The 18453-nt window shown below is 32.2% G+C and overlaps 1 protein-coding gene across 1 annotated transcript in view; it reads right to left on the reverse strand.

Annotated features, from left to right (window-relative positions):
* The window catches only part of LOC134705020 (MAM and LDL-receptor class A domain-containing protein 2-like), a 46444-nt gene that overhangs the window by 15471 nt on the left and 12520 nt on the right, over nt 1-18453 (reverse strand). The window contains exons 6-16 of the mRNA XM_063563788.1: nt 17451-17532; nt 16058-16181; nt 12718-12790; nt 11247-11438; nt 9878-10004; nt 7700-7816; nt 6319-6428; nt 5699-5817; nt 5121-5266; nt 2756-2869; nt 600-691 (exon numbers count right to left, since the gene is read on the reverse strand). Of these exons, the coding sequence (XP_063419858.1) occupies nt 600-691; nt 2756-2869; nt 5121-5266; nt 5699-5817; nt 6319-6428; nt 7700-7816; nt 9878-10004; nt 11247-11438; nt 12718-12790; nt 16058-16181; nt 17451-17532 (1296 nt within the window). The remainder of the gene's footprint in view (nt 1-599; nt 692-2755; nt 2870-5120; nt 5267-5698; nt 5818-6318; nt 6429-7699; nt 7817-9877; nt 10005-11246; nt 11439-12717; nt 12791-16057; nt 16182-17450; nt 17533-18453) is intronic.

The following is an 18453-nucleotide window of genomic DNA, read 5'->3' on the forward strand; positions in this document are numbered from 1 at the left end:
ATTGAATATTGTTTTCTCTGAACTGTTTGTACAACTTAAAAGTATGGTAAAAAATAAATTTAAATTGTGAATCAATGTGTTGACACCAACAGAAAACAAAGAAATGTTATAACTTAAAAGATGACTTCCTGTTAGCTGTAAGTAGTGTTGTGTCAGATTCTTTCATTTACGTGTCTGACCAATAGTAGTAACCCAAAAATTAAATGCCTTATCTAGCTTCGATTAGTACGAAACATATTTGGATCCTGGTTTTCAAAGGATGTTATTTTATTTCCTTGATTAATTAAGGGTTATTTTTTTAATATATTATACATTGTGTTTCAGCTTATCTCGTATAGCTGGTCTCACTATGGAAATATGGGTCTTTCTTTAACCGCTCAACAGTTTTAGACTGTACAAAGTCATGTTCTCTAAACCATTTGCTGTACGCTGTGCTAGTTTACAATGTTAAGCTACATTAATATGTCATCCAATAAAAATGTTGCCCATCTTTATTTTTGTAATTCTTGATGAAAGGTTCGATTGGTTTTTTAAACGACAAAGACTATAATTCCTATAACTGAACAACATTTATAAACAGAACTGATATTTTTACTCACTGATCGTTTCCCCCAGTTAAACGTGTCATCAGTGGATTGAACGAAAACACAGTTTTGGTCGATCTCTGCAGTACACTCGAATATTGAATACACTGTAATAGAAAATAAAAGTATGTGTCAAGCCCTGAAGTGAAATGTCTTTTCAGAATATGACATGATTGTGTATTGTTCTAAAACCATGCAGCTGTTGCATTGAATATAAATCAAACTTGAAAAAACGTCTTGTTTTGAAATCGAAGAACTGCAATAATGTGAAGGTTGGACATGTTCAATAGTATAGCTGATATGTCACAGTATACAATAGACAAGAAATGGAGTTGGAATATCATAAACACGAAACTGAATAATGTCTGGTGTGTCAAATTAAGAAAACACATCTGAATTTCAAGTAACACTGGTCATCAGCACCGGGCAGAGAAATTGAAACTAACGATCCCTACTCTCTTCAAAACCGGAAGTATTGGCCTATGGATCTACGACTTAACTGAAAGTAATAGCCCTCGACTCTATGACAAAGCTTCTTTTTGTTCGTCTTCTCGCATACGAACAAAACTCGTCAACGAATTGTATTAACCGGGCGCTTCTCAAACAGACAGGAGGCCACTGTACTGGCCAAAAGTAAAAGTCCTAGGATACTGGATGAAATTTACCACAAAAAAAATATAACTTTATACACTGGTTATCCTGTGGTCTTTTTCGTTGTTGTTTTGCAGTTTGTATATTGTATCATGTGTTTGTGAATTTCTCTGTAATGAATATTCTTGCGTTTATTTGTACTTTGTTTCTGTCACTTTGTGTTATCATTTCAGCAATGTCTTTAAAATTGTCGTAAAGCGGGAGGTTTTGCTAGCAATAATTCAAAATTGTTGAACCAACCATTTTCTCTTTACATGTCCTGTACCAAGTGAGGCAAATGACAGTCGTTATCAAATACTTTGTTTCTACGTATGTTGGCGTTTGTTTTTGTTGCATTTCAGTGTTCCTATTGTTCCTTTGTTTTCTTCTTCTAGCGTTTGTTTTTGTTGCACTACAGAGTTCCTATTGTTCCTTTTTTTTCCTCTTCTAGTTGACGTGTTTCCTCGGTACTAGTCTGTAACCCGGATTTATTTTCTCTCAATCGATTTATGAGTTATGAAAACTGGTTTAGTACTGTTGCCTTTACTTATCCTGCTATCTATTCCAGATGTGGCTAGGGCCTAACAGCCACTATAAACAAAGTGAGCTGCTTGTATTTGTGCCTGGTCCATGTCGCGTATGCTAATAATGTTGTGAGAATCCCATAACGGTAAACCATTCTCTAGAGTTTGGTCTAAATCAGATGAAATAAGCTGTGGCTTTTCTTGTCGGAGTACAGAACCATGATTTCTCTGTACGAAGCAAAGTTCTTTGTAGACTTCCCCTATGGTCTTGTTGATGTGATTTGTCCAGATGTGGTCTTTACTGATGGTTAGCCTAAGATATTTTCCTATTCCTTCCTTTAACTGATTTGCAAATCAAGGAAAGATACTTTAATATACTTACCATGAGCGACATTTGTGTGCCACGCTTGGAGCGAATGTAATTAGCCCTTTCACAAAAGGCACATAAATCGACCAGTTTTAAATGATTTCGTGTTGCTGAGTCATATGTTGTCTATGTTGTGTTTTGTGTACTTGCCTTTCCTTTTTTTTTTGCCTGATCATTGCCAGTTTCTTGTTTCAATAGTCTTCAATATAACATTAGTATCTTCCGCCTTTGGTCATATAGGTCATATCGTTGAAGGTTTTTACACATAGAGTTTCGGACGCACGAAATTACTGCGATGTATATTTTCCGCTTTTTTTGGGTTTAACAAATGTATGGGGAGACATATCATACAATATTTTTTAGTCTTTTATGTGATTTATTGTCCATACGTTAACAATGAAAGCATATACAATCAATTTACATCAATACCTAAATCAAAATTTAATTACCTATGTAACTGCTGCATTTACAAATAGGTGGCATCTCATGGAATAAAAAGATATGAAGGCTTTTCAGGAAATAACAATCATATTTGATATGTAAAATATCGCTTGCATTTGCCAAGAAATCAATACGTATAATTGCAATGATACGATATCATATTTCTAATGGTTTTGTATAAAATAAAATGGTATGTGGATTTTTTATACCTGAAGGTACGTCACAGTTGGCTCCAAAAAATCCCTGGTTGCATGTACAGGTATAGCTGTCTGAATTCATTGGACTGTAACACGAGCCATGAACACATGGATTATTCTCGCATCCTATAATGAACAATAACATTTATAAATATCTGCCATCACTCTAATGCATGACTGCTAGATTTTGTTAGATTATCATGCCATTGGCAAAGCTATCACAACCATACGTCGTTGTATTTCTGATTGTTGATAGACACCGACTGAAAATAAAAACAAATACACTTTAACCTACACTGGATTAAACGCACTGAATGGTATGGTGGTTGACTTTTCATCTATAATCCAATTCAACATGTGACAACCAAATGGAAATGAAAGATCTAAAATCAGCACACTTATATATTATATGTGATATTAAACTACTTTGTAAGTTAATCCGATACTTCCCAAAGGGTACCTGACTTTTGTAAGAGCTTACGGATGCAAATATTTGAAGTCAAATGAGATTATCAGATTCGTATATTTTAAAACTAGGCATAAAATTTGATCTATGTGTGCAACTCAAATATGGCTTTTTAATCATTGTTTTGTGCATATGCAATTGTTTTGAATAAAAACAAACTCAGAAGCATTAAATAGTCAAATGTACTTATGATTGTCATTCTTATATTTCACTAATGTCATGAAATTTAATTTAAAATCCAGTCGTGAAGAATAAGAATTTGATGAATATTTAATCTGATATTCTAGCACCTTTTCATACTCAACAAGTATAAATACAATACCGACTTCCGAGGTTGATTAAAAAATGGGGAGGCTGAAAATTCTGACATAACTAAACGCTCGTTTTTATCAACGAACAGATCAAATAGAAAAATACGGTTATATTCCTTATTTGGTACAAGAAAATTGTGGGTTAAACCTGGTTTATTATTTTACATATAAATTAGATTGTAGGTATTAAGAAAGAGACACACCTACCGTGAAGATGATAAACAACAATAACGATGCAAATTATTAAATTTTTAATAAATTATTAAAACACAAAAGAATTGAATGCTTAGCACGGTTGTGGATTTAAGGCCTTTATTAGGCCCAAATATTACTACAGAGATTGAAGTTAACATACATATTCTTAATGTATAAGGAATTCAGAAAATAGAAACAAATTTCACATTGAATGAGTTACCATGGCAACACAGCATATCAAAATTTGCATATTTTGAAAAATGTCATATTTTTTTAGTAAATCATAGATAGGTATGTGTGCACCTTAGAAACAAATTTAAATTTAGTGAGATTATGTCAATAGTTATAATAAAGCTTCTGTTAAATCATTTTGTTGTTTCTTACCTGCGCACGATATTTCCACAATACACCTTATCGCTTATCTCGGCTGACCCGGCCGCTTGAACTTTTGACGCATAAAGCAATCAAGTATTCGCTTGATCGGGTGTTATATTTAACTAAGCTTTAACTAGTATTAAAGATTATTGCTTCGTTAACGATTTAGAGCTGCTAGAATCTACAAATTCCCTTTTTCTGTAATCTCCATTTTTACGTCAGTCTCATTTTTGAGTTATAAAAGGTAAAATTATCATTACTCTTTCCAACAACAAAGAATGTCAATGAAATTAAGTTGAACTATTACGTTACCAGTTTGTATTTCTACAAACCTCGTGACTAATGCTATACCCTTAGACATACCGGATAAAACACCATAAATATTCTCAAAAATTTCAAGCTTAATACATTTGCAGTCTATTTTGCAGCTTTGAGACAAATCGCGAAATGAGGAATTGTGTTCAAAATGAGTAATAATCAATCGATAAAGGAATCATTTGGTAATGCTAAACTTTTCGTAACTGAGTCTTTTTTTCTTTAAGATGGCACATCCTCATGAAAAATGCCTCAAATGTTCGAAAAGACGAAAAAACGAAAAGACGGATTTGAAAACTTCGAAAAGTTTTACAAAACCAATAATAAAAATATAGTTCTATGAAAAAAGTTATTCCATTTTATATATGTTCGTGTCATTTTAAGCAAAAAGCCCCATTTCAAGAAATTTATGATTTTAATAGTACTCTCAAATGATGGATTGTTTCTAATTTAAGGAATAGTTCTACATAGGCGGGGTTTCACCTACCTGTTCAGCTCATCACCGTTCACAATACTAGTTAAAAAAATACCTAATGAATACTGGCTATGGCTTTTAATAAATCTTTATATATACCATGATACAAATTTATATAATTATTTATTTCAAACAATCATATATATTATGCAACGAATAGCTTTCTTTAAAAACGTATACAACTTGACAGCATGCAGTTACTAAAACATTACACGACACTTATGTTTACTTTGAACCTACCTGTTCCTATTGATTCTATTGTTATACTGAATCCCTTTGCGGTCGCCTTATCACTTCCCACAAAGCTGTCAAATTTGATGATCATTGTATTCATTTCTTCGTCGGAAGATGTATCCCAGACTTCATGGTCTGTAGTACCACATCGCCTAAAAATAATAACTATGTATCTGCTCACAATGTTTAGACAATTGCTGTATCATTTGTTAAAAAAAATGTTTTAAAAATATATCAGGCAATAAACAGCAATAGTTTAAATGACTGCAATGATAATAAAAGTGTTAAAGTCAAAACTACACAACTTTGAACCCATATAGCATTATTGGAAATTTCTAAACGATTAATATTTGACTTCGACTGTGTTATCCTTTTTGGTAATATTTTCTTTGAATATCTTTATAATGTCATTGTTAATTGATCTATTGTTTGTCTTTTTGTCTTTTTCATTTTTAGCCATGGCGTTGTCAGTATATTTTCGATTTATGAGTTTGACTGTCCCTCTGGTATCTTTCGTCCCTCTTTAATAGCATAATCAATTTCTTATATGACCATGTTTCATACATATAGATTACATCACGTACTCTGGACCTTTATTGGCAAGGAGGTCATAAACCATTTCTATCCAGTGATAACACGCATTGCCGTTATTGCTTATATCCATATCGGTAACAGTTGCTCTTATATGGTTGCCAGTATCTCCCTGTAAAATTATTAAGACTTTAAATAAATAATTAAAGAAATTAATTTGCTAACCTAGACGTGTATTTTGTCTACATATTAAGTATAATTTCAAAGATGTGATACGAGATACGAGTAAACTCACTTTTACAGTAGATCAAATTTCGTTATCAAAGTTAATAATCAAGAGTTTTAATACCGCTGTAATGTTTATACACATAACCCTTTAACATATATGTAATACTGTATCCAAATATAAATACAATATTTACCACGGCCAATCATTTTTTTCTATTAGCGTTCTTTATGATGAGTTTATTCACAACCACTGGGTCGATGGCATTGCTGGTTGATTTTTTATTCCCCGAGGGTATTACCAGCCTAGTAGTCAGCACTTCTGTGTTGACATGAATTACCATTGATATGGTCATAACTATAAATCATCTGTTTACAACACTTTGAATTTTTTTAAATACTACTGTCATGATCTTTTAATAAGGAGTTTATTTTTAATTATACATACCTGTATCAACCATACACATTCCAAACCGGTGTCATAATTCGATGGGTAATTTGGCGACGTCAGGATATATTTTTCACCGCCTGCTATGTTTATGATACCTCCACAATTGGCTGAAATTAATATCAGTACTTTAAACCGTTTCAATAATTCAAAATTATCACCATTTCTATCATATCCCCACATTAATATACAACAACAGATCATTTTTTTATTCATTTTTTATCTTAATGTGTGCGTCACTTTGGTAAACCTTTACTTACTCAAGCTTCCTATTCATTTTGGATTTCAAATATGTTGGCCACCAGCATCACTGAAGAGACATGTATTGCCGAAATGCGCATCTTGTGCAAGACAATTGGTACCGTTAATGTTATTACTACCACTGGATCGATGCCTCTGCTGGTGGACTGTAAGTACCCGAGGGTGTCACCAGCCCAGTAGCCAGTACTTCGTAACTGGCATGAAAATACGTTTTTTTGTGTTTTTAAAATTTGCTGTTACAAAATGGAAGAAATTATTAAATATTAAGGAATGAATCTCCCCCATGCAAAGCTCTGATTTCTTTCACGGATTTGGCTACACTTTTAGACCTTTTGGATTATAGCTCTTCATCTTTCATATAAGCTTTGGATTTCAAATATTTTGGCCACAAGCATCACTGAAGAGACATGAATGTGGAAATGCGCATGTGGTACCGTTAATGTTATTTTTATTATTGCCTAAGTTCTAAGAATGTTCTTGTTTTTTAAAGTTTGATTCCTACCTGAAAACATTTAACCGTGTTACATATTGGCATCAAAAATTAGTAGCGTGTGTGCTTTGCGGAATACAAACTAGATGTTTCTACACTAAAACAAATGATGACTTTCAGAGTGAGAAATCCTTAATACGACACCAAAACTATGATATCTCAATGTTATTTGAACATCTAAATTAACTTATTAATTTGGTTGATACCACTGATGTAGACTGATAGTCTTCGAGTGTATCACCAGCTCACTAGTCAGTTCCTGGCCACGAACATGATAAATATACAATTTTTTTTTTCTTAACCCTCACTTTGATATATTACGATTTACTAAGAATATAACAATTCCTAATCCATCAGGCAATACTGACTGTGAATCAACTGTACTGTAATTTTGATTTCCCTCCATTCGTTTCTTCTAATTATAAATCCCTTGAATTCATTATCTATTTTTGAGTGTCTTAGATAAAGATAAATTCAAAAAGGTACTTCGAAAGCAGGAATTATTTGAAGTCCTGTGTTCACGAAAGAGTCAAAAACTGTATACTAGTATACATGTTAAAATTTAAAAAATAAATTTCATGGCATAACGTTTCGGATTAATACACTATATACTAAGATTTAATTACATACCGGTACTTGAAGCAAGTTGTTGACAAACGATGCCCTTTAAAACTGCAGGGCAAGAACATGAACAAGTTTTATCAATAAATCCTCCGTGCTGACAGGTAGGTGGTGAGACACACGAATCTAAAATAGAAGTACAGATAAATATCTTATTGTAATCCCTTGGTAAATTTTACGGACGCCATCACGAGTTGGTTGACCGTTATGGAATAACCGTTTCACAAATGATTTCGGATATGTTCCTTACGTCGTAACTACAATCCCCTTCCCTTTCATGAATTTGACCTACCGAATTAGACTTTTTACCGTATTTGTAATCACATAAGCAACACGACGGGTGCAGCATGTAGAGCAGGATCTGCTTTCCCCTCCGGAGCACCTGAGATCACCCCTAGTTTTTGGTGGGGTTAGTGTTGTTTATTCTTTAGTTTTCTATGTTGTGTCATGTGTATTATTGTTTTTCTGTTTGTCTTTTTCATTTATAGCCATGGCGTTGTCAGTTTGTTTTAGTTTTACGAGTTTGACTGTCCCTTTGGTATCTTTGGTCCCTCTTTTATTGGGGTTACTTGAAAAAAGACTAAGAGACCTCGTGGTCTTATTTTTATATAAAAAATAACTTTATACAAAATTCGAAAATCAGATAATATTTTGAAATTTTATGAAATAATACCCGTAATAAATCTCGAACAGTTACGTGACATTTGTATCACTTTTAAGACATAACGCATAGGGAAATAGTTCGGGTATTTTATTTTCCATTGGAGATATATATATATTTTTCTGTTTGATTTTAGGAATTCCCCCTGCGTTTAATATAGTTAAATATATTCACCACTAGTTAAGATGTAAAACGGGTTATTGGTATTTTGGATTAAGATTAATTGGTTATGTATGCACGTGAAATGTTTTGGCGATTTAAAAAGCAGGGTTCTGGCTTATTATATTCAGAAATTGTTCAACTATCAGTTCATTTAATGTGCTCTTAGAAACTAAAACGTACAGTTTACCGGTAATTGTCATATTGGAATATGGGTCGATCATACAGGTTATGTTCATTTACATATAACGATAACTTGCCTAATTTTGGTGTATGCAAATGTCTGATTAATCATATAAGACTATTATGTTTTTAAACATTGGTTGCAAGAGAACAAGAAGTTCCTGCTAGCAACCAAGCCTAAATGATAGTTATGTCTTATTCATACACAGAAATTAGTAAGAGACAATTCAATTTCGGGCGAGAAAGCAAAAGAAAAATTAAAACAACTATGAATTATATGTAAAGGAACGACAACCTTTAGACAAAAATATCTAAATATAAACAATAAACAATAAAAACAAAAGTGTCTATGAAATACGTCAAGAATTACGTATTTCTAGTTAGAAAGATATAGATAACGTTGACAAGTGCAAAAAATAAGATTTTGAAAAAATCATCTGATAATGGTATCATGCGTATTAAATTCAATGATACTTTCAGTACTCAGATATGAATTTGTGGTTTAAATGTTCGATAACACCTAAAAGCGAAACACAGAAAAAAATATTCCTTTTTTCATAAGGGAAAATGTTTCGGTAAATTTTCTGATCATTCAAATAACTTCACTGTAAAAAAGGTATTGACCGAGCCAGATTTCAAATAAAAATCTGAATTTGTTTCATTCACTCATCTACATCTCGTTTACCTTAATCTTTTATCTCATACCTAAATTGCAAATATAGTTTATTGTAATAGAGGAGGCGTAAGATACCAGAGGACCAGTCAAACTTATAGATCGAAGGGTAAGCAGACCCTGCTCATTATGTGGAACCGTCGTGTTAATCATATTTTTGCAAACCCGGTAATTAGTTTCATATGGCAGGTCATATTTGTGAAAAGAAACATATCCGATAGCATCTGTGAAACGGTTATTTCATAACGGTCCTTAAAATTTACGAAGGGATGAATTCAACTTCACCCTTTGTAACTCTTGGTCTAATAGCTTCCTAGTGAGTGGCAACCTTCTATCAAGGAAACTATGATAGGACATACTAGCCCCAGAAATATAAACTTGGAGATATATATTTTGATGGAATGTTGCTACATAGAGCGACTCATACAAAACAGTTAATTAACAATGACAAATGCAAACATATAGGTTCTATTTTTCAACAATTTAACAGAATAAATTGCAATATTCTCACCAGTACATCCATAAGCCGCAGTAACATCAGCAATATCATAGAAACTCAAAGTTTTACCAGTTCCTGCAAGAAACTCCTGTCTCCAGTCATGGAATATTTCTGTTTTATCTCCATTTTTTGTGAATGCCTAGAAAAGAAAGTGACAAATATCTACAAAGAATACTCTACCTAACAAGAAATAAAAGGACAGTCTATTCATTTCATCACACAACATATTGCTGTCTTTAGCAATGTTAAGTACGAAGAAAAGTAAATTTATAAAGGCAACAAAAATCGCCTGAATTATTAACTAAGCACATGTGTTTAATGAAGTTTATAGGAAAGAAAACTTAATACAATAGAGCATTACAAAGAGCAGCATGTATGCAATATATTTAGGCAATAGTAGTCTACCAATGTTCACATCTCGGAAATCCATGAAGAAGACAAATCGGCGCTAAAACTATAACCAGAGGGAATCTCATACACTGAAAAGGGCGAGACTTGTAACGTCAACACTGTATCCCCCTCCCCCCGTTATGCATGCAGTATCTGCAATCCCCCATGCTAGTTAAAATTACATTTTGAATTACATATTAAACGATTTTTTTCTGTTGTCTACAGACATTTGTCTAAAAAAAAAACAATCATGGACAATATGCGATCGCCATAAGCCTTGGAGAAGTTTACATCTGAGAAGAGGGTATTATTGGAAAATTTATATCATCACGTTTGTCAGAGGTTCTTATTTGTCCTAATGTGTGTCAGTATCCAAGAAAAGCTCAAGAAATCAAGCAAATTCTCTATTTTCGTTAGTACTCTAAATGTCAAATTTATTTTGATATATAAATTCCAACACCGCCGGAGAAATAAATATACTCATAATATTTCTAAACAAAACTGCTTATTGAATATACCTATAATAATGATTTTTTTCCATGCCATCTTTTACTGTTTTATTTTAAAGTTCAATATCAAATCCATTAAGTTTTGCAAATTTAACATCTAGGGCTGAAGAGGATAAAAACAGACTTAACATAACTTCTGATGAAAAAAAATCACGAAAAGCCGACACCAGCCCGCGTATCAACCAGAAAGTCTTTCTATTAATGCAATATCGGTAACACAAACACAAGACTATCACAATCAAATGAGCAAAGTTAATAACGAAATTGTCTGTATAACGCTTACCCACACTAATACCATATTACTGTTTGTGAAATCGGAACAAACGATAAGCTTCACATCAAGGTATATTACAAAATTGATAGCTAAATATTTGTATATACATCTGATAATGCATTTATAAATGGAGATGTTTGTTTTGAAACAATGAAACAGACACCAGAACATACGATACAAACAAATTTTGATTCTAAATAAGACTTACATATATACCGTACATTACATTGGATGCTGGGTCAAATGGAGAATCAATACTTGTTTGTCTTATAAAGAAGTTAGCTCCCCTTCCATCTTGTATATTGTCCATATCAACAGTCATATAGTTGTTTCGGTCCTGACGAGATTGTTCATGCCAAGAACCAATGGCATGTAACATTTCATGAATGATTGTTCCTGTCTGTAAAAGTAACAATAAAGATTGAAATATAATAGGAAATAGAAACATTATATTACTCATAGTGTCATGGCTTATTTTGTTTATTTGTATTTGAATATTTGAATGTTACAAGTTGTTATTTTGATAACGACATTGTCCGTTTTATCTTGAACAGGCCAGGTAAAGCAGATCAGACTTCTCTGACCAGTCCTAACAGGTCTTCTTAATATCAAGTAATTTGTAAATACATGTATATGAAATCTTGGTGCTTTTAGTAATTTAACTGACTGACGTTTAATCTGTAGATACTACCTTTTCTCACTGTTAAAAAATTGAGTAAGCTTTTTTATATTTATAGCTTAATTATATTTATAGCTAATTATATTTATTTATTGTGTCTGTTTATCTAACGCATCAATGTAAATATAACGGAATTTAATGAAACTGTCATTAAAGTGAGAGGGTTAGCGCTATGGAACCAGGTTTAATCCACCATTTTCTACATTTGAAAATGCATGTATCAAGTCAGGAATATGACAGTTCTTGTCCATTCGTTTTTGATGCGTTTTGTTATTTGATTTTGCCATGTGATTATGGACTTTCCGAATTGATTTTCCTCTAAATTCAGTATTTTTGTGATTTTACTTTTTATACATTCCCCTTCGTATGATCACCAATTTTTAGAATACATGTTTGTTGCGTTTTTTCTCTCTAAATTCTTTAAAGACAATATTTCCCCTTCCTCTAAAACCCATTGAAACCATGTCTTTTGTTTAAGTAAGTCCAGTATCATTTCAATTATGATTGTTTTTCGTTTGATTGGAAATAGTAAACTAAATATAATGTTTTAAAGAGGACATATTGATATATTTGAATGTCCTGGTGGCATCTTATACCTTTCTATAACACAAAAAGAACAATTATATTCGTTGATGTAAATCATATAAACACTATTTTACGAAATTTTCCGTTGATCTAAGTGACTGATAATTTCCATTCTCAGCACAGTAGAGTGATATGAAAATATTTCGCTAGATACTAAGGGCGAACGTCCCTGAAATTTACAACGTGTCAATGAAATTAACAACGCCTGTATATAGGTAACATAGCGATAAACAGATAATTATTGGTCATCTCAACTCGATTGCTTTTAAAAATTTCGCCGCACCGGCCCAAGAAAGAAAACCAATCTCGATGAGATGATCAACGATAATCTTTAAATATCATGAATGTTAAAAACAATAAAATTATCATAAGGCTTATAATTAAAAAAAAAATTAAAAAAATACCCAATACATACGTTTACACAGCCATTTGTCAAACCTATCGATTGTGGACTTGCAGAAATTTTTCCAACATACGAATAGCAATTTCTACAAGTTGCAATAAAACAAATGATTAAATGATATGTATGACTGTAAATCTGTACAAAAAGCTTTAACATTCATTTCATAACGAGCTATACTAGTGTACACTATTAATTGGGTACCCTTGAGTTATCACATTTAGCTAATAATTAACTGTGGTAAGGTGCAGTGTTCTTGCAGTCCGTTTGGAATGGGAACGTTTAATCTGATGCCTCGTGTAGAAAAAATTTCAACGATTCTGCACGATAAAATAAAATTCGCGAGTTCTTATGAGATCTAACGAAAATCAAATGTTTGAATCATTTATTTTATTGTTTATAAGTAGCAACTTAAATTTTTCGTCTTTCATCCCAAACCTACAATTTGGTAGCATTTTCATATTGTAAATATTGTTCATAGGTTCAATTTCGTAATATTGTTACGATTTGAACACGTTAAAAAGTAAAATTACAAAAATACTACACTTATTAAATGGCAAAATCAAAAAATCAAAACGAATGGATAACAACTGTCAAAGTCCTGACTTGGTACAGGTATTTTTCTTATGAGGAAAACGGATTAAATCTGATTTTAAAACTAACTATAAAACTAGCTATAAAACCAGGTTCAATCCACCATTTTCTACATAAGAAAATGTCTGAATCAATTTAGGAATATGACAGTTGTTATCCGTTCGTTTGATGTGTTTGAACTTTTGAATTTGCCATTTGATTTGGGACTTTCCTTTTTGAATTTTTACTTGGAGTTCAGCATTTTTGTGTTTTTACTTTTTAACCTCTCACATGTATGAAAGTCGCATCAAATTATATTATATTGACAACAATTTGTCAACAAAAATTTCAACAATAGAGGTACAGCATTCATCGGGGTAAAATGTGAATCACTATAAAAACAAAAATAAAAAAAATATCAAAGACGCACAAAATGGCATATGGACCAAATATATTTGCAAATATTAAAGACAAGAATACGAAAAACAAAATATAAATAAAGGCAACAGTAGTATACCGCTGTTCAAAACTCGTAAATCCATGGACAAAAAAACAAAATCGAGTTAACAAACTAAAACCGAGGGAAACGCATTATATATAAGAGGAGAACAACGACATAACACTAAAATGTAACACACACAGAAACGGACCGAACATCAGACAAAATCCCACGTCTTATCGCAATGTGAATTTACATAAAAAAATAAGAAAAAACAAACGACACAACGTTAAAATATAATACACACAGGAACGAACAAAAATGAAAGACAAGAATACGAGAGTTATCATAGAACAATAACGAAATGACGGGATGTACAAGTATTAAGCCACATCAAATGGGTGGCTTTAAACACGGAGTAAACAGTAAAAATATTTACATGAAGACAAAAAAAAAGACAAGGATAACACGTTATTAAGATGATAAACAGTGTCAGTACCTAAAATCTATACATCGTGTATTCTTTTAAAGTTGGTACGGAATATTTATCAACAAGGTCTCTGTACCTTCCGATAAACTTTTTTTTAGAAAAATGACGTGACGTACTCTGAAATGTCCCTGTTCAGACACTGGTGACGTTTTGCAAAGTCTGTGTGGGAGCTGCAACTCTTGAATACCTAATAAGTTGGGAAATGTATATTCCATATGCATATGAAGTTGGTATATTGATACCAAAATGTGGATAATTGATAATTTCAAAATTAAAATCGTCTTGGTTGTCATAGATAATGGTACGAAGATGACCGCGTCTGTCAAATTCGATGTATATGTCTAAAATAAAGCAGGAAGGGCCGTGTCTGTTGATTCTTTAATTTAAACTTCATCAAGATATCTGAAACTTAAATAAAATGACCTGGCTTATTTGATCTTCTTGTTTTTACAAGAGTCTGAAGATACTCCGATATATATAAAAATAAGAAGAGGTCTGCTAGAAGTGGTACATAGCTCGTTCCCATGGAAATGCCGCCAATTTAATGAAAAATTCTACATCCAAAATTAACAAATATCAACTTGATCTGATATAAGTTAGAATTAAATAAAAGAAAATCGGGAATATTTTGAGATTTAACGTGATAAGCTTTCTTAACTGGCAAACACATTGTTGTCCTCATTTAAAAATTCGGTACTGCTTTTTATCCCATATTACTTGTAGCGGTCTTTTTTATAGCCTTACTGTGAAAATATTTTATTTTGTATTTATGGTAAATATCATACGACAAAATGAAAATTTTGACGCATGTACATTTAGTCAAACCCAACTACATGTTGTTCCTGTACCAGACCAGACAGATCATACTTTCTGGCATCTGCATTCCTCGGAGTAAAAGAGGGACGAAAGATACCAAAGGGACAGTCAAACTCATAAATTGAAAATAAAATGACAACGCCATGGCTAAAACTTAAAAAAAAACAACAGACAAACAATAATAGACATGACACAACATAGGAAACCAAAAAATAAACTACACGAACCCCACCCACAAACCGGGGGAGATCTCAGGTGCTCTGGAAGGGTAGGCAGATCCTGCTCCACATAAGGCATCCGTCGTGTTGCTTATGTGATAACAAATCCAGTAAATAGTCTAATTCGGTAGGTCACTTTCATGAAAGGGAAGGGGATTATAGTTCTGACGTTAGGAACATATCCGATATCATTTGTGAAACGGTTATTCCATAACGGTCAACCAACTCGTGATGGCGTCCGTAAAATTTACGAAGGGATGATTTCAACTTCACCATTTGGATCTCTTGGGGTTTTTTTTTTACTTTCTTGTGAGCAGTAACCCTCCATCAAGAAAATCATGATAGGAAATGCAAGCACGAGAATATCGTATCAATTGGGAGATTTATACCCCGTATGCAGGTGCTGCTGGAATTTTGCTACTTAGAAATGGAAAGTTCATCATTGGAAAGCTGAAATAGTCTCTTTTGTGGTTAAGTTTTGTTTTCAAACGACTTTCATTGTCAATTTCTAGATATAAGTCCAGATATGAGGCCGATTTAACTGTGTCTGTAGTATCCTTTATCTCAAGTTCGATGGAATAGATGCGTTCCACATTGTTACCAATTTTTTTATTATTTAGTGAAAGAACATCTATATAGCGGAAAGTAGAGTTCAAGGATATCGCTAACTTCTTATCTTTCTTCCTAAGAAGTAAGTGTTTGACCTTTGGTAATTGATGTAGTTTTTTAAACTTTGCTGTATTGTTTTGGATTCTTGTTATCATTAGTGATATTATTTGTATCTTTGACACATTGAATGATGTTCCTATATCAACTCACTTTGTATCAATAACGAATTCAACGTAGTGAATATGAGTATTGTTGTCATATGGTGTCCAGTTTAAACATGTTTTAGCATTAAAATCTGCTATTGCATTTATAATAACTGTTCTCTGACTAGCACCTGCAAATAGATATTTATCTTTATAGTTTAATATTTGAGGTGGCTTTGCCAGAAGGAGAACGAATAATGATACTACCGGGTTTTATCTTTATCTTAAAGGCGTTTTCAAATTGATTTACTTAAAAGTATTTTACTTGTAAAAGAAATTTAAAAACAATAGATAGCCAATGCAATTGAACTAATAATCAATAAGATAAACTTAATACATAACTTTATACCTTGATAAAGGTGTCCTAGAGAATTGCGATGCCTTGTTCTAATATTATATAGAATTTTCGAATCATAAAAAAATATCGTAATAATCATCATATTGTACTTGAAATAATATAAAATTAATAAAACAAATAGATCAATGAATTTAAATACTAAGAAATAAACTATAAGTTTTTAATTGAAGGTTTATCTATTTTGCATACATGCGCATAGAAAAGCAATGATCAAAAAAATCGGCAAACATTCCATTTGATGTGCAACCTTAGATTTACACATACATGCTTCATAGCGACAAATTTGTTAACTATCAGACTGGTGTTTAACGACGTTTAAAAACTTATTTGGAATATACAAACGAAGCGTATCAGAATGAATAGACTGAACTCGAAAGGGAACAGTACTGAGTTTATCTAAATTTTACTTTTGTGTCATCTCTTATGCATGCATTACAAGCCATGTTTCGTCTAAAATGCTACACAAGGGAAAGGACTCAATCAATAATTTACATACCATACCATGAATCTAGAATCGTAAGATCTAGGACACAACCGATAAATTTACATTTAAGTCTGTATTAACATGACTCTTGTTATGTATGATACATCGCTACGGTATATACATTGTTATATCTGTTTGTACTTTTTCTGATGGCCATGGTATTGTGTTTTTTTCGTCGACGTATAGTTTCTATTGTCCCTAAATATCTTCTCCTTGTATTGTCATAATGAAAAAAAAGCCTATTTGGAAGGTGTTCCTGAAGAGTTCCCCATGTTAATCTGTGACAGGTCAAATCGTTTTTATTCCTTTAATTCGATGTTAATGCAAACAATGTATAGATTTATAAATTAATGATTTAAATGATAGTCATTTAAATTATGCAAGCATAACAATTCCAAATTTAACAGTAGACACTTCATTGTGAAATATTCCTTTCATGTGGTAGGGCAACAATAATACATGTATGTATGTATGTATATGATAAAATATAATAAAACGTACCGCTTCACTTCTAGTAAATAATTTGTTTGAAATTGTCTTAAATATAAATCAACCTACTAAATGCTGAATTAATTCCATAAGGAACAATTCCGTCCGGCCAAAAATGTACAGTTTGGTCAAAATTTCTCTTATTTGTATCCTAAAAAGAAACAAATATATACCAACATTAAAATTATAAGAACTATGAGGACAGAAAGATTTTTTTACCGGTTCCCTTTGACTTAAAGTCATGTGATAATTTCATTTACATTCATAACGAGATGAAGAAGTAATGGCGAGAAAACTGCTATCCTAGTATCTATGATTAGTTAATGTATACCCGTATATTAATTTCGTGTTACAGTGTTCTTTCATTTGTCTTTCTAATTTTTATCTTTTACTGTTTAGTCCATTTTTGGACTATCCATTTGATGAGGCTCGGTACTTAAACATCCCGTCCTTGTGTTATTGTGCTCCTTCGTTTTTGTTTATATGCTTTTTAATTTTTTCTTTGCTGATATATTTTGGGTTTTTTTTGTTATTAAGATTATAACAAAATGTTGACTTTTGTACCCCTATTTTTGACATATTTACCAATAATGTCTGTTTGCTTTGTTCACACATTGTTGTAAATTTATCTGCATTTTTTCGTCTGGTATACTATTGAGAGGTTTAGCTAGCTATAAAATCAGGTTTAATTAACTTCCCTGTACAAAGTCAAGAATAAAAAAGTTGTTATTCATTCATTTGAAGTGGTTTTGCCATTTGATAATGGACTTTACGGTTGTTATTTTCATCAGAGTTCGGTATTTTTGTAATTTTACTTTTATCAGAAGAACAATTAAATAGATCTTTATCTTTGTCACCGAAAAATCTTGCACCAGGGTGGACTCCAGTTAACCTTATCACCATTATGTTTACTATGTTTTAAAAGCGAAATGGTCGCCACTTTAAACTCCGAAAGAAATGAAGAAACAAAAACCAACAAATTTGATGAGACTGTAATCAAAGTGCGAGGGTTAGCGCTATAAAACAAGGTTTAATCCATCATTTTTTACATTTAAAAATGCCTTTGCCATGT

This window comes from Mytilus trossulus, chromosome 2 (genome assembly GCF_036588685.1).
Source record: "Mytilus trossulus isolate FHL-02 chromosome 2, PNRI_Mtr1.1.1.hap1, whole genome shotgun sequence".
Taxonomy (NCBI): Eukaryota; Metazoa; Mollusca; class Bivalvia; order Mytilida; family Mytilidae; genus Mytilus; species Mytilus trossulus.